At 42.4% G+C, this 27544-nt stretch overlaps 2 protein-coding genes and 1 long non-coding RNA gene across 5 annotated transcripts in view; 1 reads left to right on the top strand and 2 right to left on the bottom strand.

Annotated features, from left to right (window-relative positions):
• The window catches only part of LOC110342978, a 36712-nt gene extending 27624 nt beyond the window's left edge, over positions 1 to 9088 (top strand). Inside the window, exons 4-5 of the long non-coding RNA XR_005880472.1 lie at positions 8475 to 8576; positions 8698 to 9088. This is a non-coding gene — a long non-coding RNA (uncharacterized LOC110342978). The remainder of the gene's footprint in view (positions 1 to 8474; positions 8577 to 8697) is intronic.
• The window catches only part of Nup107 (nucleoporin 107), a 37817-nt gene extending 25020 nt beyond the window's left edge, over positions 1 to 12797 (bottom strand). For both annotated transcript variants that reach the window (XM_005081498.4, XM_040754825.1), the window contains exons 1-10: positions 12666 to 12797; positions 11835 to 11926; positions 11332 to 11418; positions 10238 to 10353; positions 8242 to 8386; positions 7254 to 7357; positions 6473 to 6600; positions 5839 to 5887; positions 1768 to 1839; positions 1111 to 1199 (exon numbers count right to left, since the gene is read on the bottom strand). In XM_005081498.4, coding sequence (XP_005081555.2) covers positions 1111 to 1199; positions 1768 to 1839; positions 5839 to 5887; positions 6473 to 6600; positions 7254 to 7357; positions 8242 to 8386; positions 10238 to 10353; positions 11332 to 11418; positions 11835 to 11926; positions 12666 to 12673 — 890 coding nt within the window. In that variant the 5' untranslated portion in view covers positions 12674 to 12797. The remainder of the gene's footprint in view (positions 1 to 1110; positions 1200 to 1767; positions 1840 to 5838; positions 5888 to 6472; positions 6601 to 7253; positions 7358 to 8241; positions 8387 to 10237; positions 10354 to 11331; positions 11419 to 11834; positions 11927 to 12665) is intronic.
• A 10271-nt stretch (positions 12798 to 23068) lies between these two features.
• Rap1b (RAP1B, member of RAS oncogene family) overlaps positions 23069 to 27544 on the bottom strand; it is a 31118-nt gene continuing 26642 nt past the window's right edge. For both annotated transcript variants that reach the window (XM_005081499.4, XM_005081500.4), the window contains exons 5-8: positions 27129 to 27269; positions 26326 to 26469; positions 25384 to 25500; positions 23069 to 24383 (exon numbers count right to left, since the gene is read on the bottom strand). In XM_005081499.4, the coding sequence (XP_005081556.1) occupies positions 25414 to 25500; positions 26326 to 26469; positions 27129 to 27269 (372 nt within the window). In that variant the 3' untranslated portion in view covers positions 23069 to 24383; positions 25384 to 25413. The remainder of the gene's footprint in view (positions 24384 to 25383; positions 25501 to 26325; positions 26470 to 27128; positions 27270 to 27544) is intronic.

The following is a 27544-nucleotide window of genomic DNA, read 5'->3' as shown; positions in this document are numbered from 1 at the left end:
TAAAAGTCTTTATCAGGGAATTCACCCTCCCTCAATTTCTCTTTCAGAAAAACCAACTACTCAACGATTTCTTCTTTCTTTCTGTTTTAGAGAGAGAATTTCACTTGTAGCCCAGTCTGTCCTAACTCAGTATCCTCGGCCTCAACCTCCTGAGCTGCTGCTACTACAGACTCAAATCAAATTTAACCCATACCTGCCTTCTCCACAAGCAACACTTGTCTGTCTGTTCTTACTCAGAACACGTGCAGGCAGACTTTTTCCCGCTAAGGCCCCTTGATCTCTTTCCTTCTTTTGTGCTGTCTCCTTCTCCTTCTGGACAGGCATTTGCTATGCTGGTCAGGTTTGCCTTGAACTCTGGGACTCAGGTGATGCCTCTGCTTGAGTCTCCCAAGTAGCTAGGACTACAGGAGACAACACTAGACCAGGTTTCTTCCATTTCATTTTTTCTTTCTTTCTTTCTTTCTTTTTTTGGTTTTTCGAGACAGGGTTTCTCTGTATTGCTTTGGAGGTTGTCCTGGAACTCACTCTGTAGACCAGACTGGCCTCTAACTCAAGAGATCTGCCTGCCTCTGCCTCCCCAGTGCTGAGACTAAAGGCGTGAGCCACCATGCCCAGCTCTTCTATTTCTAAGTCTGCCACTGCTTACTACCTTTTTAGAGGCATGGTCTGCCCAAAGATGGATTCATTATCTTCTATGTATTAATTTCCCCAACACAGAGTCTCATTATGTAGCCCTGGCTGTCCTGGAACTTGCTCTGTAGACCAGGCTGGCCTCAAATCTACTCTTCTTCCCAAGTGCTGGGATTCTGGGATTAATGGCTATGTGCCACTATTGCCTGGATTATTCATTAAGTTTAATTCATGATTTTCCCAAAGGTCTTATTTCCTCCAATTCTGGATGCATGAATGAAACTGTCAAAGAATAAAAAGTATTCTTTTTTTTTTGAGACAGGGTTTCTGGGTGTATCTCTGGCTGTCCTGGAACTTCCCCTATACACCAGGCTTGACTTGAACTCACAATCCACCCACTTCTGCCTCCCAAGGGATTAAAGGCATGTACCACCACACCTGGCTTAAAGAGCATTTTAAAAATAAAAGTTCGTTACTTACCAATATACTGATTTTGCATAAAATTCAATATTATCAGAAAAATCTCCAATTTCATCTTTGGCAATACTTTCTAACCAATCTACCACCAGCTGGGAAAGAAACAAATAAAGATAATTTTAACTCTAAAATCTATTTTATTTTTAATAGTACTTCCACCCTTAACCTGAAGTTTCTGATATCAAATAACAACTTTCCCCAACCACTATTTTACTTTTTAAGATAAACAAGCATAGCATACAAAAATAGCATCTCCTATAGGAATAATGTTATTGCTAATAGTCTGCCTTTGGAAACACAAAGGTTGTTATTTAAAAGTTGAAGAACAACATAACATCCCTTATTTCTTTTAATTACATAAAAAAATCAAGTAGAGAATTAAGAGATAAGGTAAACAAAACTGCTGCAGGGTGGTGGTGGTACACGCCTTTGATCCCAGCACTTGGGAGGCAGTGGCAGTGAATTCTTAGAGTTCAAGGCTAGCCTGGTCTACAGAGTGAGTGTCAGGACAAGCTTCAAAGCTACACAGAGAAACCCTGTCTCGAAAAAAACAAAACAAAACAACCACCCCCGCAAACAACAACAACAACAAAAACCTGCAGGACTTTGTATGTCTTTTCCCCATGTTTCTTTAAAGAAAGAATTGAACTCCAGCCACACCTGACTCTGTCGGACCAGTGAGTCTCTCTGAAATAAAGCTTCCACAACAGTCTTCTCGCTGGCATTAATAGCCTGTGACAGAAAACAATAAAAGGGAGGGGAGAAAAGGGAGTTTGAAAGACTTTAAAACAAAGACCAGTTACAAATAAGTGCATTTAGCAACCTGCATTTATTGGACTTTCTTTTGGGTTTTTTAGGCAGGGTCTCTCTATGTAGCCCTGGCTGTCCTGGAACTATCTCGTCAAACTCACAGAGAACCGACTGCCTACCTTTGTCTCACGAGTGCTGGGATTAAAGGCATGAATCACCACACCTGACTTTATATACATCCTTAAAAATATGTTGTTTGCTTATTGGTTTTTTGAAACAGGGTTTCTGTGTTCAGCCCTAGCTATCCTAGAAATTGCTAAGTAGACCAGGCTGGCTTCCAACTCAGAGATCTGCCTGCCTCTGCTTTCTGAGTGTTGAGACTGAAGGCGTGTGCAACCACCACCTCCTTCTTGATCCTTAAAAGTTATTTACACATAAAATTTAAACTATACACTGTTTATTTTTTTACCTGAAATTTTAGTTACACTTGGAATTTTATTTATTTATTTATTTTTTTGGTTTTTCGAGACAGGGTTTCTCTGTGGCTTTGGAGGCTGTCCTGGAACTTGCTCTGTAGACCAGGCTGGTCTCGAACTCACAGAGATCTGCCTGCCTCTGCCTCCCGAGTGCTGGGATTAAAGGCGTGCGCCACCAACGCCCGGCTATACACTTGGAATTTTAAAATTCTGTCTCTGAGCTGGAACACAGCTTAGTGTCGCACAATGCTGGCCTGATACTCCCAAACTTGAGTCTACCGCTAGCACTGAATGAAAATAACATCTCCCATTTCCATAGATGATATTCAGGAAAAGGCATGCACGCACTCACGCACATACATGGAAAGAAAAAGGTTACCGGTTATTTTGCTGTACTCCTATGACCTCAGCAGCCAGGAGGCAGAATCAGGAGGCCATCCAGGCTTACAAGACCTGTTCTGAAACAAAACCGCCCCTCCCCAAGAACTGGGGAGTAGTGTCACCTTACCAGAAAATGAATATTTCAGAACTTTAAAGTATTTTCATTTAAGACAGCAATAAAACCTAAGTGCTACCCAAGGCTATTGAAACTAACTTTACAGTCGGGTCAAAGATACACACCTGCAGCCCCAATATTCAGGATGCCAAGGCAGGAAGATCAAGGTATGAAGCCTAGGCTACACAGTAATGCCTGCTTGAACAAAATCAGAGGTTGCAGAGATGCCTCAGCAGTAAGAGCACTTGCTACTCTTACAGAAGACTGGGGTTCAAGTCTCAGTACCCACATGGTGGTTTACAACCAATTCTACTCCAGTTCCAGGGAATCTAACACCCTTTTCTGATCACAGCAGGCACCAGACACACACACACACACACACACACACACACACACACACGGTACACCACACACACACACACACACACACACACACACACACACACACACACACACGGTACACAGACATACATGCAGGCAAATACATAAAATAAAAATAAAATCTCAAAATAACTTTTTAATTGAAAGAAAATGATGATGCCAATGTAATACACTACTTGCCTGCCTTATGAGTAGAATACTTGCTTTAAGATTCAGAATCCTGGGTCTGGAGAGATGACTCAGCATAAGACCAAGGCCTCTTTCTTAGAGGACATGAATTTGGTTTCCAGCACCCACATGGTGACTCATAACTGCATAACTCCAGTTCCAGGGGATCCCAGGAATACATAGTGCAAAGATATGTATGAAGGCAAAACCACATTAAAATGATAAAATAACTTTAAAAATCTGTAGCCTGGGCTACACTAACTGACCCTATCTCCAAGATAAAGACAAAAACAGAGGGGCTGGGGATGTAGCTCTGGGGTAGACAGGAACAGCAGCAGCAGACCTAATCCCTAAAAGGTAGTGCTCCTCCAGACATCGCTTATCCTTCGGTGAACAGGATTATTTGTGTGTTCTTTAACAGAAAACATATACAACCCCTCCCCAAAGTTTTCCAAACTTGTTCTGAAGAACCACATACTAGACATCAAGACTATATGAGGATATTACAGATGCAGACCATGGACTTGAACGTCTTAAATAGTGTGCTTAATAAAACCTAGTGGTGCCAGCGTTGGTGGTGCACACCTTTAATCCCAGCACTCGGGAGGCAGAGGCAGGTGGATCTCTGTGAGTTTGAGACCAGCCTGGTCTACAAGAGCTAGTTCCAGGACAGCCTCCAAAGCCACAGAGAAACCCTGTCCTTGAAAAAAAACCAAAACCAAACAAACAAAAAACCCTAGTGGTATCTTTAGGACACCACCCGACTCAGTTTACCTTATCTGAAATAATACAATATTAGTAAACTATCATCAGAATCCATTATGACAATAAATTAATGTAGTGAGATGTTTTACTCTTTTTATTCTTTGAGGGGCCACTGCTGAGCTCCCAAGTAAAGCACACACAGAGGCTTATTATTCTTAGTTATGAATGCCCAGCCTTAGCTTGGCTTGTTTCTAGCCAGCTTTTCTTAAATTATCCTGTCTACATTTTTCCTCTGGGCTTTTGACTTTCTTCTTTATATCTTACTTTCCTCTTACTCCACGGCAGGCTGCATAGCTGGCCCCTAGCATCCTCCCCTCCCTCTTTTCTTGTTCTCTTTGCTCCTCCTCCTCCTCCTCCTCCGTTCTCCTATTTATCCTCCCTGCCTGCCAGCCCCGCCTATCCTTGCTCCTGCCTTGCTATTGGCCATTCAGCTCTTTATTAGACCATCAGGTGTTTTAGACAGGCAAAGAATCACAGCTTCACAGAGTTAAACAAATGCAGCATAAACAAAAGTAACACATTTTTACATCATTAAATAAATGTTCCACCGGGCGGTGGTGGCGCACGCCTTTAATCCCAGCACTTGGGAGGCAGAGGCAGGCGGATCTCTGTGAGTACGAGGCCAGGCTGGACTGACAGCCTCCAAAACAATACAGAGAAACCCTGTCTCGTAAAACCAAAAAATAAATAAATAAATAAATAAATGCTCCACAGCATAAACAAAAGTAACACACCTTAAAATAATATTCTACCACAAATTAAAGTTGTTATAGATGCTAATCGCTCACCCAAAATAGTGACTATATCCAGTCCCCTATTAGCAAACAACTGACTGTATCTAGCCCCCATTCCAACTAGTTGTAAACAAAAAAAACTTCCCTCTTACCAATGATCAAAAACTTAAGATATGAAAATGAGATATTTTCCTCTAAAATAGAAAAGTAATCTAAAACAGTTATGATGCATTTATATCTTCACATACAAATAAAAATAAGAGGTTGAGGGATAGAAAAAAGGTAACCCTATATAAAGTTTTAACTGACACACAAAAACCTGTGGGCTGGGATGCACCTGAGTGCCTGCCTAGTATATGTAGGACCCTGGGTCTGGACGGTGCTACAGTGTTCCCTCATAATCCTAGCAGTTCTGGAGCCACAGACAGAAAGACGTTCAAGGTCCCACACACAGTTCTATGCCAGTTTATACTTCAGGAGACTGTCTCAAAATTGCTCAAAAAAAAAAAAAGCGCTCAATAATAAAGTAGTAACTAAAATTAAAACAATACAAGGCTATATGGTGTGGTGGTACATACCCATAATCTCAACATTTGAGAGATGGAGTCAGAAGGATGGTGACTTTGAGGCCATCTGGACTTTAAAACCACACACCCAGTCTCAAAAAAGCCAAACCAAAAAAAAACCAAACCAAACAATACTTGAGTAGTTTGATTATGTGTGTTATGTATAAAAGATGCACAAAAAACACCTGGTAGGACACGAACCAAGTTATTATGTTAAATAACTGGGGGATAGAAAAGAACGTTTACCTTTACCCACAAACATAAATACTTGATTACTTTGTGTTTTTTATGTACTTGTACATTTTTTTAAATGGGGAAATGCAAATGGAGGGTTGAAAAAAATAATCACCCAACTGTAAGCACTTGTAATGGAAAAAAATTAATAGAAAACTTACAGCAACTGCAAACATATTTTCCTCTTCTAATGAAGACTGTATTCTGTCTCTGGAAAATAATACAAAATGAAAAGGCTTTACTTCACACAAATGCATGAAACCACTTTTTAAGCTGTTCCACATTCTACTAGGCAGAAACAAATAAGCTGCCAATTATCTTAATCGATTAACTTAATTTAATGTAAGATATAGTAGTAAATATGTGATTAGTCTAATCTCAACACCTCAACAGAACTATAGTTAGCATTATAGCCTTTAATGGCAAAATTAATGACTTTCTTTCAGTATTTCATAATAAAAACCAAACCACCAAGTCTCTCTTTCCTGGCTTTCTGCAGCTCAGGCTAGCCTCAGTCTTTCAACCTTTCTGCCTTAGCAAAGGCTTGCCTCAAGCTTTCAATCCTTTTGCCTTAGCCTCCTGGGATTACAGGTGTATATTAGACTAATTTTTTTTTGTAGCTACCTGCTTTATGATCAATACGCTCTTCTTCTCATAACTACTCTTGACACAGAAATGATCAATCTCAAGATTAGCAAAACCTATTCTAAACCTCTCACTAAAATGTTAAGTTAATTTGCCTAACTGGCTCATTACCTCATGTTCATCTCACTCATGAGTTCTATACAACTTTACCTATACAAAGAGGCAAGCAGCCTCCATGTGACCGTCTCTTGTTGAAGGAGCCAGAGCATACTGGCTGTCTTTGAAAACTTCTGCAGTCCAGGTGTTGCTCGGCTCACTATTTTACTCAGTATATTCACCTAAATTAAAAACACAGATGTACAGAGTGCTAGCAGGAATCTTGTGTAACACAGAAATACAAACACATATTGTTTACTGCCTTTCTATTAGGTTATTTAATAGAATGCAATGAAGATTCTCACTACAAATGACCATAATTTGAGCTTAATATCCTTTCCTTTCCCTCCCTTCCTCCCTCCCTTTGCCTGAGACAAGGTTTCTCTGTGTAACAGCCCTGGCTGTCCTGGAACTCACTTTTGTAGACCAGGCTGGCTTCGAACTTCTGCAGCGTGCATGCACGTGTGGAGGCCTCATTCTTTATTTAGTGAGAACAGTTTTTCACTGAACCCGGAGCTGCTCTTTTGGCTATACTTGCTCATCAGCAAGCTTCCTGGATCTCTCCACAACAATGCGCTACAGGTGGTGGGGATCCGAACTCAGGCCTCCATTACAGTCAGCTTTTTTCTCACTGAACTGTCCAGTCTCTCTAGCCTCAGACTTTCTTTTTTAAAGAGTGGATTCCACTTTTCCTCCAAATAAGGCTTCTATGGCCTCAGAATATGTGAGAAGCAGACGTCCTCTGACCCTTTCCCTGCCCCTCACCATGCACTCTCAGTAAGCACAGAACAAGAATGAGCACTCAAGTTACTGACCACAGGAGAGGATTACTTACCTGACTACCACAGATATTTTCATACTCTTCTACAAGATCAAAAACTGTGGTTGACGAGTGCTTCAAGAAAGACTGCAGGAAATCAGAGAACATACTCATGGATGCTAAAACACGAGAGACAAAAAAGGACAAAGGGTAAGCCACATACTTAGAGAAATTCTAATGCTTTAAAAACACAAAAGTAGCTACAAGTCCTTTCCCTCCTTCCAACACAACTGTATTTTTAAGAAATAGTGACTTGCTTCAGGTCGATGGTGGCACACGCCTTTAGTCTCAGCACTCGAGAGGCAGAGGCAGGCAGATCTCTGAGTTCAAGGCCAGCCTGGTCTATTGAGTTTCAGGACAACTAGGGCTACACAGAGATACTGTCTCAAAAACAAAACAAACAACAAAAAAACTTTATAAATTAAGTGTGTTGTTCGGTGGCTTTAGGTACATCCACACTGTAGTGTTACCTGTACCAACACCTATCCACAGAACTCTGTATTTTGTAAAATTGAACCCTGTAACTAATTAATCAGTAGCCCTCCAGCCCATATTTCCCTCACCCCCCAGTAACCACCACTCCACACAGAAGAATCCTCCTGCGTTTATCCCTGAAGTGCTAGGATCACAGGACTGTGATACTGTGCCCAAGGGCCTTAGAATATTTAGATTCTCCATTTTTACTAGCAGTTGTTATTTCCTTAGTTTGATATTCTCCCTCCCTCTCCCCCCACCACACACTTGTTGAGACAGAGTGACAGAGTTCTGCTATGTAGCCCAGGCTGGCTGGCAGGAAATTGCTATATAGTCTAGGCTAGTCTCAAACCCACAAAGACCCACCTGCCTTTGCTTCCTGAGTGCTAGATTATAAGGCTGTACTACTCTGTCCAGCAAAAACCCCACAAAAACAACAACAGCAACAAAACATATTTTGATAAAGCCCAGGAAAAGGCTTCCTTGATTTCCTCAAAGTAACTAGCTACTTAAATCTCAAAGTCATTACCAGCCTCTCCAGGGTCGTCTTCACGTAACATAACAGCACTCAGATTTACGTCCTCGGTTACACTGTGGGGCTCCACATTTGTGCAGAAGCCCAAACGCTGTGACGAGAATGCAGCTGCCCAGTTACTGTCATCCAGGTTAGTCACCTTAAAAAATAAACAAATAAAGGAAAGCAATGGAGCAATTGTCTGATCTTGTTAAGGAAGCTACAAGTTTTCTTTACTTTCTTTGCAGTGTTTGGACGTGTTGCCTGCATGTGTATCTACATACCACTCTCGTACATGGTGCTCACAGAGACCAGAAGAGAACACTGGATCCCCTGGGCTGGAGATAGAGGTAGTGTGTGGAGATGTGGGTGCTGGGACTCGAACCTGAGCCTTCTACAGAAGCAGTCAATGCTCTTAACCAGTATCTGAGGATTATTCTTTTAGTTTTAAAATGATCTTTTGTCTTACAGGCTGGAGAGATGGCTGAGAGGTTAAGAGCACTGGCTACTCTTCCAGAGGACATGAGTTCAATTCCCGGCACCCACATGGTGGCTCACAACCACCTGTAACGAGATCTTATGCAGCCCAAGCCCACCTCCAATGTACTGTGTGGCTGAGGATGACCTTGAACTTGTGATCCTCCTGACTCTGTCTCCTGAGTGCTGGGATATCAAGCATACACCACTAATGGGCCCCTGGCTCTGATTCCTAAAACGGTTTTAAAAAAAAAGGGGGAGATGGGTTTAAGCTTTGACGAAACAAAGTTAAAAGGCAAAACTACCCTTCAGGAAATAATACAGATAACTTCATATGTGCATAAAACTCTCTATGCCTGCTTAATAAACCACAATGCCAAAGACAGAACCATTTTGATTTTGGAATTAATATGCCTTGAAAGTCTTCTAATATAGCAGTTTTTGTTTCCTTCTTTGACACAATGTATTTTTTTCCTAGTTGGTATATTTATCAACCAGGTGATGCCACTGCACATCATAGCGTATGACATTTCTTCTTCTGCTTTCAGTACTGTATCATAGTGATTCCTGGAGACTGCCTCATCCTTCCCCAAATATTCTCTTCCATCGAGAGTAGAAAAGCCCAGCTTGGCTTCTCCTGCATTTTCACAGCTCAGAGCACTCCTGTCACCAAATGTGGGCAAGAGGGTTAGGAATCAATTCAGAGGCACACACAGGTGGGGGTCCTCTAAATCAGTTCAATTTGGATACTGTTTACAGGTAAAGTCTTCTTCCTTACCACGTCTCTCATCTTTGACTAGTCACTTTCTTGTTTTTGTTTTTCTTTGAAACAGGTTTCTCTGTGTGGCCCTGCTGTCCAGAACTCCCCCTGTAGACCTGAGCCTCCTAAATGCTGGGATTAAAGGCCTCTGCCATCTGATCCTTCACCTCATTTTTAAGACAGGGCCTCTCACTGAATCTGGAGCTCAGTTTCGGCTAGGATGGCAGAGAAGTGAACTCCAGGTTCCTCCTGTCTTTTCCCATGCCCCCACACAAGTTCCCAGTAACAGTTCTAGGCTTCCACATTAGTGTGGCGAATCCGAACTCAGGTCATATGCTTGTGAGACAAGCAATTTACCCGCTGACCCCTCTTCAGCTTTCTTTATAATTAAAAATGGCCGGGCATGGTGGCACACGACTTTAGCCCCAGCACTTGGAGGCAGAGGTAGGTGGATCTCTGAGTTCAAGGCCAGCCTGGTCTATAGAAGGAAACCCTGTCTCAGAAAAAGAAATCCAGAACCAAAACCAAACAGCCAACAAAACAGGGCTTGGCTTTAACAGCCATCATCAGTTTTAGAATGTGTTTCATTTGGTTAGCAAACAGCCAGATTCAGGTGTCATTTTCCTTCTGTGACATGACATGCTCCAACATTTGATTTTTGTTCCAATGTCTAACCAAATATATCTCTCCATACTTTCATGATGACTATAACTTTGACTTCCATTAAAAGGCTTTTAAGCCAAATATCAAAGAGCATTATTTATTTATACATACCATGGATAGATTTCCCAAGAACCCAGAAGACTGTGTGTGTCGGGGAGACTTCCCTTCCGTTCCAAGGATGCAGGAAATATCTGGGTGTCTTAGTAAGCTTCGGCTTGGTGGGGTAACTACAAGTAGAAAGGCCAGAACTGTCAACACAGAGCAAGTAGACCAGCAACAATTTTTCTGGGTATGGGGGAGATGGCTCCGTCAGCACAGTGCTTGTGGTACAAGCGTGAGGACCTGAGTTTGATCCCTAGCATCCAGTAAGACACTCTGGCACAGAGGTGCACGCCTGTAATCCCAGTGTCGGGGAGAGGACACAGGAGTCACTGAGAATCTACATTAATCAGAAAGCCCTAAATCCTAATGGGAATCCCTGTCTCAAAAGGCTGAGGAATAACACCCAAGGACTCGACACGTGTGCACACATATATATGCATGTACTCCTGCATACACACACACACACACACACACACACACACACACACACACACACACAACTCCTCCAGTCATACACAGGAACACGTATATATACATGCACCTACATATACACGAACATGAAACACACATATGAAAGAATAATTTCTCAATTTTCAATTAGATTGAGATCAAACACTTTAAATTAGCTTATTTTGTAAAGCTGAGCTTATCATACAACTATTAAATTTTTTTTACTATGAAAGATACTTTCAATATAAGTGTTACCTGCACAAACTTAAAAATTAAAACAACCAATTCGGCACCAGTCAGCAGATCCTTCATTGTCTGATTTCAGAGAGCACAACGAGGCATACAGTGTAGGGGGCATGGACTTTAAAGCAAACCGACTGTTATCTGAACTCTGATTTCGCTGTCTAAATAACAGCGCTGACTCCTCCAAGTCCACCTTCTAGCTTGGGAAAGTAGGTAACAGTATGCCATCATTACTATGTGTTGATATAAAGTACAGTCCTTGTTCAAAAAGACTTCAGATAACTATATCATTACTATTTATGCTTACTTCCTGATACTGCTGCCACATATTTCATTATGCAAATTATACAAATGTTAGCTGGAATTATGACTACTACTCCATTAAATAAAAGCAGAAACAACAATCTTACAAGGTTGTCGAAATGAGCTTGGAGTTCGAAGAATCATTTGGCTTCTTGGTGTAGTATTACCAAAATTTTCATCTTGGTTGGCCTGAACTTTGGAAGAATTAAGGAAAATTTTCCATGTTGAGAAAAAAAATCACTAACAATAACAACAGATTTACTACACAAGATGCATGAATGCTTTTTTTCCCAAGAACAAAGCATTTTACTGCTACCACGCTTCCTGTGTTTATATTAATTAATTCCTTCTGTCATTAAATTCTCAGACCAGAATTAGATAAGATGTACTGACTACTAGTTGGCTACCATGACATACTAGTAGGGAATCAGAGAAACAGAAGTCTTAACCTCACTGAAGTTCATCGAGAGCGTGTATCCCCCAAGTAAAACACCCGTGGAGGTAATAAACCAATTTTACCACAGTTAATGTCTGATGCCTCAAAGAAAATCCCGCAACACTGATTCAAAGCATTCTGCAATGTGTGTAATTCTTAACACACAAAGGATACTTAGAACTCTTTTTTGAGCACTTTGCTTCCTTGCAGTCCTTGTCACTTCTGCCTCCCGAATCACAGGGGATGACATCTCCACGAAGCCACTCCTAAAATAGTGTAATTAAGCTTTTAGACAGCATTTAAAGAAACAACGTTATCGTTGCAGTTAGAACAAAGGACCCTGAGTCAGTCAAAGGACAGGTCACTCCAACAGCCAAACCGTAAACCTTTTTGCCAGGAATACCAGCTAGCAAGTTACCTTTGACAGGATTCCCTGACACTCCAGTGACGGGGATTTAACGTCCCCTTCGCTTATTTTCCCTCAGTACAGTATAACACGGCTTAATTACCCTGCTTGGCTGTCTTCACAACACAATCAGTTCCCCGATGCCAAGGGACTCGAATAACCCATCTTTGTCGCAGGCGAGCATAATCAGCAGATCACAAGAGAAAAATCAACCACCTGGTACCTTAAAGTCTAGGCTGATCACAGTGACATCCACTAACCACGATAAAGCCACTTTGTAAGTCTGTACTGAGATGTCAAGTATTGCTGACGGGCAGTGAAGGACCCGGGATTGCTCACTTTACCATTTCCAATGCCGGAGCACCACCTACCCCGCCCACTTCGGAGAGAACCGCGGCGAGGGAGCGCCCAGCAGATCCGGAGCCGGGGCGTGGAACGCGGGGAGCTGCATCCTCTGCACCCCGGCTGCCCCCACACCAAGCGGCCTTTCCCCCATCAAATCCCGGCAGGGAGAAGGAAGGAGTGAACCTGCAGCCCTCCGCTCCTCCCCCGCTTCCCGCGGAGATAGCCTCACCCACGTCGTCTCCACCGGAACTCACCTGTCCATGGCTGCAGCCTCCGCCACCTAGAACCTGGCAAATCCGCCTGCAGTCCTGCCACCGCGTTTCAGCCTTCCCGCTCTCCGGAAGTAAACCCTTCGACCCGGAAGCATGCCCCTGGTTAAGCCAGCCCCCGCGAAAAGTACTGGGAACGGAGAAAGTGTTCCTACGTGACGCATGCGCAACTATCGTCGACAGAGTAGGCGCAGGCGCGGAAGTATGCCAGTGCGTGGCTGCGTGACTGGGCGGTGCCAGTCAGGCTGGAAGGGGCGGGGCTTGGTGTGGTGCCCCGGGCGGCATTTGTGGGCGTGGTCTGGATGGGGCGTCCTGCTGGGAAGCCAGAAGTCGCTAAACTGGGATTCCAATGGAGTCCGCCTTGGCGTTCCTACGTGGAGTTCTGCGACACTCCATAGGAACGGGCCTGTCTCGGGCGCTTGTGGTGTAGCCTCAGTGGGCGGGTTTTAAAGCTGTTTCCTATCATTGTTATTTATTTTCCCTGTACAGAACCAGCCGTCTTTTTAAAAATTGAAAAGCAATGCATAAATGCCACATTGGCTCACGCCTGTAATACCAGCATTTGGGAGGCAGTGGCAGGAGGATCACCATGAGTTTGAAGCCAGGCTAGACTAAGAATAAGATCCTAGCCGAGCGGTGGTGGCGCACTCGGGAGGCAGAGGCAGATGGATTTCTGTGAGTTTGAGGCCAGCATGGTCTACAAGCTAGTTCCAGGACAGCCTCCAAAGCCGCAGAGAAACCCTGTCTTCGAAAAAACAAAAAAGAAAAAAATCCTAACTTAAAAAATATAGTAATAATTTTTAAAAGTTTTAAGCATGGAGAGACTTAACCCGTTCCAGCATCTTAGAGTGTTAGGTCTCAGGCTCTTCATGTGTCTAGAAATGAGCTCAACCTGAACCATAGAATTTCTGGCGGTTAGATAAAGGCCAGCATCCCCCTGAAACTTGAGGTTTTCCATTCTCAGATGGAGTCCTTCTCTTTAGCTATTTGGCCTCTTCCAATCCCCACCCCCCACTAATTTCTAGTCTCTGCTCTCCTGTCATTAAACTCTCTCACTGGCTATCTTTTTTTTTTTTTTTTTTTTTTTTTTGGTTTTTCGAGACAGGGTTTCTCTGTGACTTTGGAGGCTGTCCTGGAACTCGCTTGGTAGTCCAGGCTGGTCTCAAACTCACAGAGATCCGCCTGCCTCTGCCTCCCGAGTGCTGGGATTAAAGGCGTGTGCCACCAACGCCCGGCTTCTCTCTGGCTATCTTGACTGCTCCAGCTTCCCTAGGTCTGGCCAGGTCTAGTCTGTTTCTCTTTCTGCTCTGGACTCTTCCAGGTGCCTCTGGACCCTTTCTCTTCCTTATGCACAACAAAAAATGTTACCCCTAATGGAATGGTCATGTTGGCACTTTCTTTACTGCTCTTTTTCTTTTCTTTTTAGAGACAGGGTTTCTCTGTGGCTTTGGAGACTATCCTGGAACTCGCTCTTGTAAACCAGGCTGGCCTCGAACTCACAGGGATCTGCCTGCCTCTGCCTCCTGAGTTCTGGGATTAAAGGCGTGCGCCACCAAAGCCCGGCCTTTACTGCTCTTGCCCACTGGACCATATCATGACCTCTTTAACTTATAGACATTAACATCAAAAAGTACCCTAAAATATTTAAATGATACACATTTGATTACTTTAAATTTCTGTAAAATAAACTCCTTATGTGGCATATATTGTATACAAACTAGTTTTTTGTTTAGGGTGCTTGGCCACAATGACAGAAATATCTAACTAACGCAAAAAAAGAATGTACTGGAAGAATATCAAGTGCTCATGGTTAAAAAGCAAATAAACAAAAAATAAACAAGCAAACAACAACAAAAAATGTAGGAAAGGTTTGGGGAAACACGGCTCCTCTGGAGGCAAAAACCAGGAAGCAGCCAGGCCCAGACATAGAACCAGAACTTTTCTGACTTATATCCTCCTTACTTTCTCCTCAACAGTCTCAGAAATCAAATACAAGGCTACCTCACTCCTAAATACTTTAGTGAATATCACACATGTTAACTACAATTGATGGGATGTGCTGTATGTAGGGGTAAGTGATTACACTGCAACAGACTGGTTCAAACCAGAAAGAAGTCATTCATGCAGTGGCTACAGAATCACACAGCATTTCAAAGCCAGCCAGACACCAGGTGATGGTGGCTGGTGGCGCACACCATTAACTGAGAAGCAGAGGCAGCCAGATCTTTGTGAGTTTGAGGTGAACCTAGTCTACAAATCAAGTTCCAGGACAGCCAGAGCTGTTACACAGAGAAACTCCATCATGAAAAACAACAAACAAACAAAACACCAACAGACCAGAGGCTGGAGAGCAGGCTCAGTGGTTAAGAGCACTTGCTTCTCTTCCAGAGGACCCAAGTTCAGTTCCCATCACCCCTGTCAGGGAACTCATAACTGCCTGTAACCTCAGTAGATTTCACATCCTCTTCTGGTCTTGAAGACACCCATGGATAGTACAGAGACACAAACACGCACAAATAAAAAAATGAAAATCTTCAAAACAAAGCAGGCCACGAGATTTACGGTGACAGTACGAAGTTGCCAGGCTACCCAAGCAACTCTGCAACAAAAGTAACTCTGAAATAGTCAATCTACTTTTCTATTTTTGCCCCATTGAGCCCATTTCTGTTTACAAAGCCTCTGTAGGGCTTTGAGCCTACCCATTTTGTGTGTAGGATGCCACCCAACTCATGCATCTCTGATATAAGAATCAATTAGATCTTTAATATTCATGTTGAAATTTTGTTCTTTGGCATTTCTAAAACAAACGTCAACTGGTCACAATAAGCCTCCATAACATCAATATTGGCAGAATGTCACAATTAGATCTGAGTTTGCTGGCAACATGCCCATAATCAAGGATGACCTAAAGTTTGAGACCAGTCTGTTGGGTTATTTAGCAATTTATAGGCCAGCCAGAGCTGTGTCATCTTTTTTTTTTTTTTTTTGGTTTTTCCAGACAGGGTTTCTCTGTGGCTTTGGAGGCTGTCCTGCAACTAGCTCTTGTAGACAAGGCTGGCCTCGAACTCACAGAGATCTGCCTGCCTCTGCCTCCCAAGTGCTGGGATTAAAGGCGTGCGCCACCAACGCCCGGCAGAGCTGTGTCATCCTGAGTCATGTTACACACACACATACATACACACACTGCACATGCACATTCATCTATACATACACACCACACACACCACTCACCCACACATCACTCACATCACACACACACACACACACACACACACACACACACACTCACACAATTTTTTCTGGCTTCTATATTTCTAGTTTGCTTAGAGTGCATTTGTGCAGCCTCCAATGCACTCCTCATAGGCTTACTTTGTGAAGTTGGTCTCCTGTCCTGTAATAGTTTGTGACAGGTTTAGCCCTGGTGTGGCCTATGCTTCTGAAACCCCAATACCTTCAGCAGAAGCATTTCTACTAATGAGCAAGTCATCCACCAATTGCTCTCTGTCCTACTGACCACATTGCCCTCCACCTTGAAGCTCTGTCCTCTTGGATCTCCTAGAGTTCAAGGTCTGGGTAGATGACTACCATGGTGGCTGTGGACCCTAGCAGTAGTGTTCCTTTCTTTCCCTTTCCTGTCTTTTTTCCCAAGTCAGGGTTTCTCCATGTAACAGCCCTAGCTGTACCTTTTCACTGTGCTTGCACCTGTAGTGCCTTAAGGACGGTGTATCGGTGTATTTAGGGTGACATTTTCAAGGCAGTGCGAAGCTTCACCAGACAAGTAAATCATCTGCCGTGACTCCTCTCTACAGACACTGCAGTCATCATCAGTAGTGGAAGTGCTCTTAGAAGCAACTGAAAACTAAAATCGTTATCCCCGGTTTACACAGGACATGCTCTAGCTAAACCACAAACCATCTCTGCAAGTTCAGCATCCTTGTTCTTGTCTTCACATACTTCTTCGCAGACACAGACATCCTGTAAACACAACACCTGTCCACATTTCTTTGGGTGATAAGGAAACAGTTTGGCTTTTTCTTTAATTAGAACAGCGTTTATTCTGTCTCGATTGAATTCTGTGAAGACGTCTGGCTGGCATAATAGTCACATTCAGTTTTGTTTTTCTTCTTGTCTTTGTCTCCGGTGTTACACCTTCATTCTGCCTGGTTTGATGGGCAGGGGCGTGTCCCAGGAGTGTCTCTCCTCTGGTACTAATCGCAGAACCTAGGATCTTCACCTCTGCTCTTAAGAATACAGTGAAGCTGGGCATGGTGACAGACACCTCTAATGCCAGTGTTCAAGAGGCAGAGGCAAGAAGATCTCTGTGAGTTTAAAGTCAGCCTCGACTACACAGCAAGTTCCAGGCCAGCCAGGGGTATGAGATCCTGTCAAAGATAAATATACAAAAGAAAACAAAAAACTAAAATAACCCCCACAGATGAAGCCAGAGTGGTGGCTCAGACTTATCTCAGCACTCAGCTGAGGCAGGATGGTTACAAGTTCAAGGCTAGCCTGAGCTACATGATAAGGGCATCGTAAAACACCCCACTTGTGGGGAAGGTTTCTCATCTTGGGAGACTCAATGGATCTCGATGGAGAGCCATTACTGGGCCTCAGAGGCACAGGCTGGATGAGATGGACTGGGAGTGAGGTGCAAGGGGAGAGCAAACACTCACTGCCTGAATAAGTGATAGGATTGATTCCTTCAAAAGAGATTTATTTGTGGTGTGCATGCACATGTGTGTGGTAGAATATTACTTTAAGGTGTGACTTTTGTTCATGCTGCATTAACTCTGTGAAGCTGTGATTCTTTGCCTGTTTAAAACACCTAGTGGTCCTAATATTAAAACCTGAACGGCCAATAGTGAGGCAGGAGCAAGGATAGGCAGGGCTGGCAGGCAGAGAGGATAACAGGAGAAAGAGCAGCAGCAAGAGAACAAGAAGAGGGCCAACCACCCAGCGAGCCACAGAGTAAGAAGGAAAGGAAGAAAGATAAAAGCCCAGAGGGAAAAGGTAGATGGGGTAATTTACCATAAGAAAAGCTGGACATTTGTAACTAAGAATGAGCCTCCCTGTGTGGTTTATTTAGGAGCTGGGTGGTGGCCCCCTCGAAAAGACGAGAGAGTAAAACATTACACTACACAGGTGGAGAGGGTGGCCCTGAAAATGTCAACTTTCCAAGGCTGACATGCTTGCTGTATTGTATCTGCTGTTTGAATGACATCCTGAGACCAGTGCTTTATTTTCTCTTCAACAAGGGCCTAGGGCAATCGAGCCCAGAAGTCTGCACCTGTCATTAGCCACATCCTGTCTGGGTGCCCTGGTTAGACTATCCTGTGCTGGTTCAGACTGGGGAAAGGCACGGTGGGTGGGTGCCACTTCCTCCTCCTCAGAAGTCCTCCAAATATGATTAGTGACTAACAGTCTTGAAGTCTCTCGGTCTTTTTTAAAGATAGCCTCCAAGCCATGAGAGCAGCCTGCCCCTGCAGTGCTGGGATTAAAGGTGTGCCCCAACACATCTGACTCCAGTTCAGATTTCATTAAACCCAAGACTTGGATATTCATCAAAGAAGCAAAAAGGTTATGTGATAGCTGGTAATGTGTAAGACAAACTTTTGGGGATACATACCACTACCTGGAGGATCAAAGTTCATTCCAGGTATGAGTATAAAAGCAGACACCCTAGCCCAGCCCTAATGTTGGATGTACATGCTCCCCCATCAATGGGTTGAATTAGAACTTGTTCAAATGTTCACGGTGTTAGGAATCAAACCCAAAGGCTCACACATGCTAGGAAAGTGCTTTATTAATGAACTACATATAAGCCACCAGATGAGGTCATTTCATTTTTTCCCCCAGCTCAAGGGCAATTTTATTAGTTTAAGAGAAAATTACAGTGCAGGGTAGGTGAAAACCCTGGCACTGGCCAGAAGAGATGGAGTTAAAGTTATGCCTTTAAGTCAGGCATGGGATAGAGATTAAAAGAGAACCCTGCCCCGCACCCCAACACCTGAGGCAGGGAGAGCTGGCCCTTGCACCATCCCTTGCAAGGGGTGAACTCACCAGGTCAATGTAGGAGTGCTCACTCTGGTGGTGATGAGGGAGAGCTGGTGGGCTGACCAACCCTCAACTACCCAGGCCCAGAGTCAGGGTTACACGTTGGCTCACCCCAACACCCACCCCATCTGTGATCTGCTGGAGCACATGAAGGGACCAGTCCTGCAGACCCAAAGCTGCAGGTTCTCCACAACACAGGACAACAGCAGGATTACCAATAGGGGTCCAGTGAGGGCCCAGCACTGGTAGTGTAGCAGAAACCAGAGACCGTGAACAGACCAGCGACTCTTTGCAATGAACTCTTCCAAGTAAAGACATATGGACAAAACGGTATACTGTGTAACTCACTGTGCCACACTACAGCTTCCATGAGATTTTTCTTTTTTTTAAAAAATATTTTTTTTATTTATTATGTATACAGTCTTCTGCCTGCATGCCAGCAGAGGTCACCAGATCTCACTCAAGGTGGTTGTGAGCCACCATGTGGTTGCTGGGAATTGAACTCAGGAGCCCCGAAAGAACAGTCAGTGCTCTTAACCACTGAGCCATCTCTCCAGCCTGAGATTGATTTTTCTTTTCTCTTAAGTTTTATTTATTTTATGGGGGGACTTGCAGAGGGTGGATATGAAGGGATGTGGAAATGGATGGGATTAAGATGCATGGTATGTATGACAAAAAGTAAAAAAAAAAAAATTCCTAAGAATCAGAGTGGGTTGAAAACTTGAGGAGGAAAGAGCCCAAAGCTGAGATCATTTCATTCTTCCACTACTCCCTTACAATGCCCCTTTTAGAGAACTTACTGAGGAACAATCCTATTGTCTTGGACAAAAGCTTTACCATGGAGCCTGACCTATAACTCCCTTTCTCTTTGGGGAAGGTTTTGATGTAGTCAAGGCTGGTGTCTCCCTGCCCTGAGCACTAAGATTTTAGGCATGTGTTATCATACCCAGTTTATCTCATTTCTTAAGATTGAAAGCCCCCTACCCAGGCAGCAGGCCAGGGTAGAGTTAAAATCCTGCAAATAAACACCACCACTCAGGCTCTGAAGCTCTGTGGATCTAATGTCTGATGGGTGGTGACTCATGAACATCTCACCTAACCCTAGTACTGCTCAGGACACCCGCTGAGAGGTTTAAATCCAGGAAGGCTGCCTGAGGCCCCCAAAGCATATGCTGGCATCCCAAATCACAAACCTTTCATGTTACCTTCAACTGAAAAAAAGAGCACCTGCAGGTGCAACTCCAAGTTTGGTAAATTACCTTGGATTATTTGGATGGAGTCTGGATGCCATCACAGATATCTTTAAATGCCCAAGAATGCGCTCTCTTCTGGCAGCTCTAACAAGTGTGCAGCCCTGGGAATCCGAGAGTGCACTTCTCTGGTTTAGTCACATCTGTTAGAACATCCCTAATGTTTAGGCCACAGGTATATTTCCCCCAGAGAATCAGACAAATAGAGTAGTTCATTATGGAAACCCAGTTAGTAATCTATCTCAAACATTTCTGGCAAAATACCATTTAAGGACAAGAGAAAAGGTCTGAGCCATACTGGGAAGGCTGTGGAAGAATACTGAAATGTCACATCTGGTGGCTCGTACTGGCAGCTGTGACACAGCTCAACCTGGATGCTTGCTAACACCAGCCCAGGATCACTCGGCCAGTACTTTGAAAGAGGATGGCATTTCCAAAACCACCCCATCATTTCCTTGGATTAAGTCAATTCCCCACCAGGAAGTATATGGGAGCAAAAATGGTGTAAGGTGAGAAATGACAATCTAGATTGCCACCTCCTCTGCCCAGGAAATCTACTCTTGTGATCTAGTCCTTTCCATCCAAAGTTGCTTATACAAGGCTTTCATGCTTAGTTCTTATGGAAATAAACTGCACCCACACTTAGTAGTCTTGACACCTAAGCCATTCCAGCGGTTCTCAACCTGTGGGTGGGGAACCTCTATCTCCAAAACTATCAGTATACACAACAGTAGTAAAATTACAGTTCTGAAGTAGCAATGAAAATAACTTTATGGGGTTCGCCAGAACACGAGGAACTGTATTAAAGGTTCACAGCATTAGACCCAATTGGTTAATGGCTAACCAATTCTCCAGTCAACTCTTACCAGGGTAATATTCCCAAGTCACTTCAGGGTTCCCTCTACCTCAACTATTACTTGCTCCTGGGTTTTCTTCACACAGCTATCAAGTTTGTTGCTGTCCCTGGCGCAGCTGCTTTCTCTGCTGCATGCTCAACTCCGAACCTTCCATTTGGTGGTGGATTTGACTAGTTCTTCCCACTGATGAGTAACTTACTAAACTTGTCAGCAGACACCAGATTTACCTCATCGTTTCTTCCCCAAACCTACAGCGCAGTACAAGTTTGACAGTAATAGTCTTTTCTTCTGAAATCAGTATTCACAGGGGACACATACTACCAAACTATGAAAGGCTTTTTGTTCTCTATTTAAAAACTGCTGTAACCTTTTGACTTAAGTAGATACACTACTCACATAGAACTCCTCAAAGATTGGTGGGTAGTTCCCAGAGAAGACAAATGCTTTAGATGCTGCAGAGGCCAAAAACCGACCTAACCGACCAAAAACAGTGAGGAAGACAAGGCTAAACCAGGTCCATCATAAGTACATGGTAACAAACCACAAAGTTAAAAGCACGCTGGCAGTTTAAGAGAGACAGACCCATAAATCATTATTATTAAGGTAGTGGGAATATTAAATTATAAAATACATTCCTACTTTGTACATGCTAGTTAAACACACTGAGCCACACCTTTGGCCTTGGAGTTTACACTTAATGAAGACACATAGTAGCTAAAAACAACACTTACAGTGATGACATGTTTGCCATCTACATCTAAGATGAGATGATTAAAGGAAGAAAGCAAAACTTAACTTCACAATGGAATTTTTAATGTCAACTTATGTTTATATAGTGAAAAACCAAAACCAAAACCAAAATAACAACAAAAACCACAACCAAACCAAACTATGTAAAAAACAAACAGCTGCTTAGGGACTGAAGAGAGCTCAGTAGGTGGTGCAGAACTTCCATGCAGCTGTGGCAGCTGACGGTAATCCCAGAGCATGGGAGGATGGGAGGATGGAAGGGAGGGAGGGAGGGAGGGAGGGGACAGGACCCAGACAGGGTAGCCAGCTAGACTAGCAGAACCTGTGAACTTTGGTTTCAATGGAGAGATCTTGGCTTGATATATTAAGGTGGGGAGTGATTTTGGACACAAATCTCTGGCCTCCACATGGAACACACCATGTACATCCATACACACGCAAACAAGCAAGACATTCTTACAAAAGTGCATGAATAAAATGGGTTTCTACTAGAGTTCAGTTTCCCCAACTATTCTTGGGAACATGAATAGGAACTGTCAACCTTTTCTATCTTTATATTATTCTTAACATGCCATCTACATATTACTTTCCTGCCTTAGACGCAGTGCCAACTTCTGCACGAGAAATCGAGCTCTACACAATAATGGCCTACTAGAATTCAGCAGCTGGATAAAACCGCCCTATAGGACTGCAAGAGCATTAACTCCTGTGAATGTTGCTAGCACCCTCATTTAGCAGAGGGAGAGTTGGGGTGTAGCTTCGATACTAGAATGCTTGCATGGAACCTTGGGTTACAAGAGAAAAAATGCTACATGGACATTTACTTTAGGTCTCCCACTGAATGGAGCTTTGTGAGTTAAATACATAACGAGTAAGACTGTCCCATTTCAAACAGCATGTGTTGAGGGTTGGCACACACCTGCAAATTAGAAGGTACCACTAAGTGATTGCTCCAGCAGCTGGTAAATATTATGAAAGAGTGTACAAGCTTCTTTACAAATGTCACACACACAATTCAACTGTAGCACACATAAGACAAACACTATTATCTAAAAGAAATGTAACATGAGTCCACATCAAAAAGTTTTACAACCTTATTAATAGTTTAAGCATAAATGTTGCCAACTTCCATGATCAGTTCCCCAAAGATTTGCATTCTGCATAAAAACATCCATAGCGCAGTTCTCAAAGTATCTGAGTCCTTCTTCTCTTCCCACCCCAAAAAGCTACTGAACACTAGCCAAAAGCATTTGCTTTAAGTAATACTGCTTGACTTAAAACATTCTACCTCAAGGAAAAGTTAAAGGGTGGTTTTATGTGGACAGTCAAAAATTCTAGAAAAGAAAAAAAAAAAACAAACCACAAACCAAACCAAAATCCTGGCATCTTTCATTCATTATTATTGGGTTTAAGAAGTCTGGTTTACCTGTATGTTATAAATTATGAAATCACACTGTGTAAAATAACACCTATTACATTTAAAAAGGTAAACCCATATTTATTTACTAGCACTGTTAAAACATTACACAAAACACATTCAAGTGGCAAGTAATTATAATGCAAGCCCTTGCACGGCAATCCAAATTTATTGAACTACGGATGCTAAGTTATACAAAATTGCACCACTTTAATTAAGGCTTTTAGTTACATTTGGCCACCTCAAAGTTGTTGTAACATCAGGTTGGTCAATTTAAATACTGTGGCTCCCTGTTGGATGGATACACAATCTTTACACCCAAACGTTAATGCATACAAAGCAACAAGGCATTGTTAAATAAAAGAGCAAGTTACTGCAATTAGGCCTTGTGACCAATTACACATGATTAAAATTACTTCCCACATTCACATCCACAGTACTCGTTCACCATTTAACATCTCAACCAAAACGTTACACATGGGAAACAATCACTAACAGGCAAAGGTACTAAACCTGTATATTTGGTATTGCAGACACACGTATGCATGAGCAAGCAAGGGGGTCACAGTGAGAATCTACAGCTGCAGAAGCCTGAAATGATTTACAAAACTTGTTAAATCATTAAAAAATTGTTTGAAAATATACACTTCTTGTTGTAGACCCCCACTGTACACACAACTATAAACATTGTTCCCTATGTAAACAAAAAAGGAAACATATAATAAGGAGATTTGAAAAGTCTGGACATTTCCTTCCCAACAGATATTAAAGGCAACGTCTTTAATCTAAGACATTATACTGAAAGGGCTATCATATTTTAAAGACAAGATCACTGTCTCCACAGGTTTTTGAAAAATTAAAAAAATTATATAGCTGTGTTAATCAAAGCGCTTATTTTGTATAATACAATGATAATGACCTTGAATTTAAAAAAAATTACAATAAGCTACAATAAGTATCAAAGAAGCGAAGTTATCTGGAGTAGTCTATATAGGAGCTCTTTGGACTTTCTTTTATTATGCTAAAATAGTGGTGCTTTTAGGATTTACATTACTGTACTCTCCAATACAAAGTATGGGGTGTGTTAAAGTATACAGTACACAGTTTTCATACATGTACAACATTGGTGGATGAAGAATGTCTCTTAGCAGTAATACTGGATGTAGCCTCTGGTCTGACCAGCTGCATTCTCTAGAACTATTATATAAGTAAAAATCTCTTGTGACACTGGACAGTAATCAGAATGTGCAAACTGATAGAGTAGCTTTCATCCGCCTCTTAAGGGAACCACCACAGGAAAGTCCGTTTAAGATGTTGGTAGGTTTAACAAAGTTGGAATGCTGGCACTGTTGAATTGGGCAACAGTTCTTCAGACCTGTGAAAGGGGAAGAAATAAATACTGAAACAGTACAAGGAACTTAAGGAAACAGCGAGACAAAGGCTCATGTTCTAATAATTGCATTAATGACAGTTAAGACATTATTACTTGTCAAATTTTCAAAAGGGAAAGAAATTGGAGGCTGGAGAGGCAGTTTAATGGCAACGAGCCCTAGCTGCTCTTCCAGAGGACCCTGGTTCCATTCCTTGTACCTCTCAACTCAATGCTTCTGATTCAGACAGACTTTCCCTAAACTCTCATGCCAGTTTGGGGCCCCGGTCATGTAACAGCATGGCAGAAACCATGGACTCAGAAGCTAGGTAATCTACTGAAATTCTGGCTTGGAATTGCTCATTATTCTGGAGTTAAATACAGAGTGCCTATTTAATGCCCAGGTTCCTGTTAAGTCTTACCTCAAAAGCTTGTTTTGAAGTGTCCTCCCTGCTGGGGTGAGCAGAGGGACCACAACACACAGGTTATATCTCAGTTTACCTTGCCTTTGATGATAACTAAATGAAATCTATAGTTTTACTTTCCAGAATTATCACACTATAAGGCATGACATCATTTTTTCTTTTCTTTCTTTCTTTTTTTGGTTTTTCGAGACAGGGTTTCTCTGTATTGTTTTGGAGGCTGTCCTGGAACTCGCTTTGTAGACCAGGATGGCCTCGAACTCACAGAGATCCGCCTGCCTCTGCCTCCCGAGTGCTGGGATTAAAGGCGTGTGCCACCAACGCCTAGCTGGCATGACATCATTTGCTTGCTTTTTTTTTTTTTCTTTTTTGGTTTTTACGAGACAGGGTTTCTCTGTATTGTTTTGGAGGCTATCAGTCCAGCCTGGCCTCAAACTCACAGAGATCCGCCTGCCTCTGCCTCCTGAGTGCTGGGATTAAAGGTGTGCGCCACCGCCGCTGCCACCACCACCACCACCCGGCCATTTGCTTGCTTTTATGGCAGCCTTTGACATAAAGCAAGCAGTAAGTGGAACGTCACATACCTGGCTCAGAGCTACAATGCACCCAGGGCATTAAAGCAGCTGACATGACGACTTTTTGCGGGCCTTCCCAGGCACTGGGGTTTTTCTGTTAATTTGCCGCACTAGGTCATAAAAGATCTGCAAGTAAATTATTATGATTGTTAGTTTTAAGAGGAAAAAAACCTCAAAACTCAAAAATGAAAAAGTGAAGCTAAAACTTATGGCAATTCCTACAGCTAAAAAGAAAAACCCAGAAAGCCAAAATTCTTTTGCAGTGTTCTTACAAGTACTAAGTTCTTTTTCCAAGTAAGTATAGTTGAAGGATCTCTCTCTCTCTCTCTCTCTCTCTCTCTCTCTCTCTCTCTCTCTCTCTCTCTCTCTCTGTGTATGTCTTCACTCTACATGTGAAATTCTCTCTCTCTCTCTCTCTCTCTCTCTCTCTCTCTCTCTCTCTCTCTCTCTCTCTCTCTCTCTCTCTGTGTATGTCTTCACTCTACATGTGAAATTTTAATGTTTTCCCACACTGGCCCTCCTCTGCCCAACTTTCCTTTTAACAGTAATTTCATTGTATAAGCACCACAAAGTATATTGTTACTTATTTACATGCATACACTCAATAAGATTGTTTTCCACCTATAAGAGCACATATTAACTAGGCATTCTATTGCAGTACTGTCCCATTAATTGAACATTCTTTAGGATTTTATTATTTGCGTGTGTGTGTCCGTCCGTCCTTGTGAGCTCATGAGCACGCAGAGGTCCACAGAAGTCAGAAGAGGGCATTGGAGTCCTAGGAACAAGAGCTCCAGATACTTATAGTTGCCATGTAGGTGCTGGAAACCGCACCAGGGTTCTCTGTAACAGTAAGCTTTCTCAAAGGCTCAGCCACCTCTCCAGCCCCTTCCCATTAATTTTAAAATGTTATATTCAATATAAAAAGCTCCCCAATACTCGCGGACATACCTCATTAACATTTATTTTTGATTTTGCAGAGGACTCTAAGAATGCACAGTTGTTCCATTGTCTTGCTAGGTTTTGACCTTGTTCCTTCCCTACAACTCGTTCATCTTCCAAGTCACATTTATTACCAACCAGAATCATTGGAACCTGCAAAGACATTTGTGAGGGGAAAAACAAACAGTTACAAACAGTAAAGACCAAGCTATAAACTGCTTACAAAAGAGGGGAAAATTATACTACAAAAGACAGTGATCAAAACAACCTTTTTAAAAGGAAGTACAATGGGTGTTACCATGAAAAGCCAACAGATTTCAACACTTTAAAATGTTCAAGGATGTGAATCAACTTCACAGTTTTTTTTTTTTTTTTGGTTTCTGACACATTTAATGAATTGCACAACACAAAAAGGAGAAATTAAGGAGGTCCCAAAAGCAGAAACTTCAGCTTCTCATGGTCTCAGCTGGAACCTCTCACTTTCTGTATGATATGATGAAATAAAGCAACTTCGTAAAAGTCAACATATTTATTAATGGCATCATGTTTGGATATACCTCATATTTGTACATTTAAAAAAGCAGTCTAGGGAAAGTAATGCTTATTTTACCAAACCACCAATGGCCATTTAAAAATCATCTTCTAAAGTACTTTTTGGAGGGGAAAAAAAATCCAAACAAGGAAAACAAGAACCTAGGCTTTTAAAAGAAATTTAAAAATTTCTTTAATCCAATGGATAGAAAACCAGACCTTCACAAATTCTCAGCTACAGAAGCGTAGAAAATGATGGCATCTACCAGATGCCTGCTTACATCATCAGTGTCTTTAACCCGAAGAATCTGCTCTCTCAGATCTTGTAAATCGTTAAACGTGGACTGTGCAGTGATGGAGTAAACCAAAGCAAAGCCCTGCCCATTCTTCATGTACAAATCTCTCATTGCTGTAAATTGTTCCTACAGTAGAAAGATTAAGAGACAAGAATGTGTTGTGATACCAAATCAGACAACAGCTTAATACAGTTCTTAAAATGACTAAGATACTGTTTGAAAATTACATTGTTAAAAAAGTTCTTTAAAGGATGCCACAGCTTTATATACAACACATGCTCAACTGGAACAGACACTATGTCTCTAAAGGCAACTTTTTTTGTTTATGTTTTTCTGAGAGAGGGTTTCTCTGTACAGCCTTATCTGTGCTGCTTTGTAGACCAGGGTGCCTCTACCTCCCA

The sequence above is a fragment of the Mesocricetus auratus genome, unplaced genomic scaffold (genome assembly GCF_017639785.1).
Source record: "Mesocricetus auratus isolate SY011 unplaced genomic scaffold, BCM_Maur_2.0 Super-Scaffold_100011, whole genome shotgun sequence".
NCBI lineage: Eukaryota > Metazoa > Chordata > Mammalia > Rodentia > Cricetidae > Mesocricetus > Mesocricetus auratus.
Note: the sequence above shows the minus strand (reverse complement) of the source record. Positions and strands in the feature narration are given on the sequence as shown.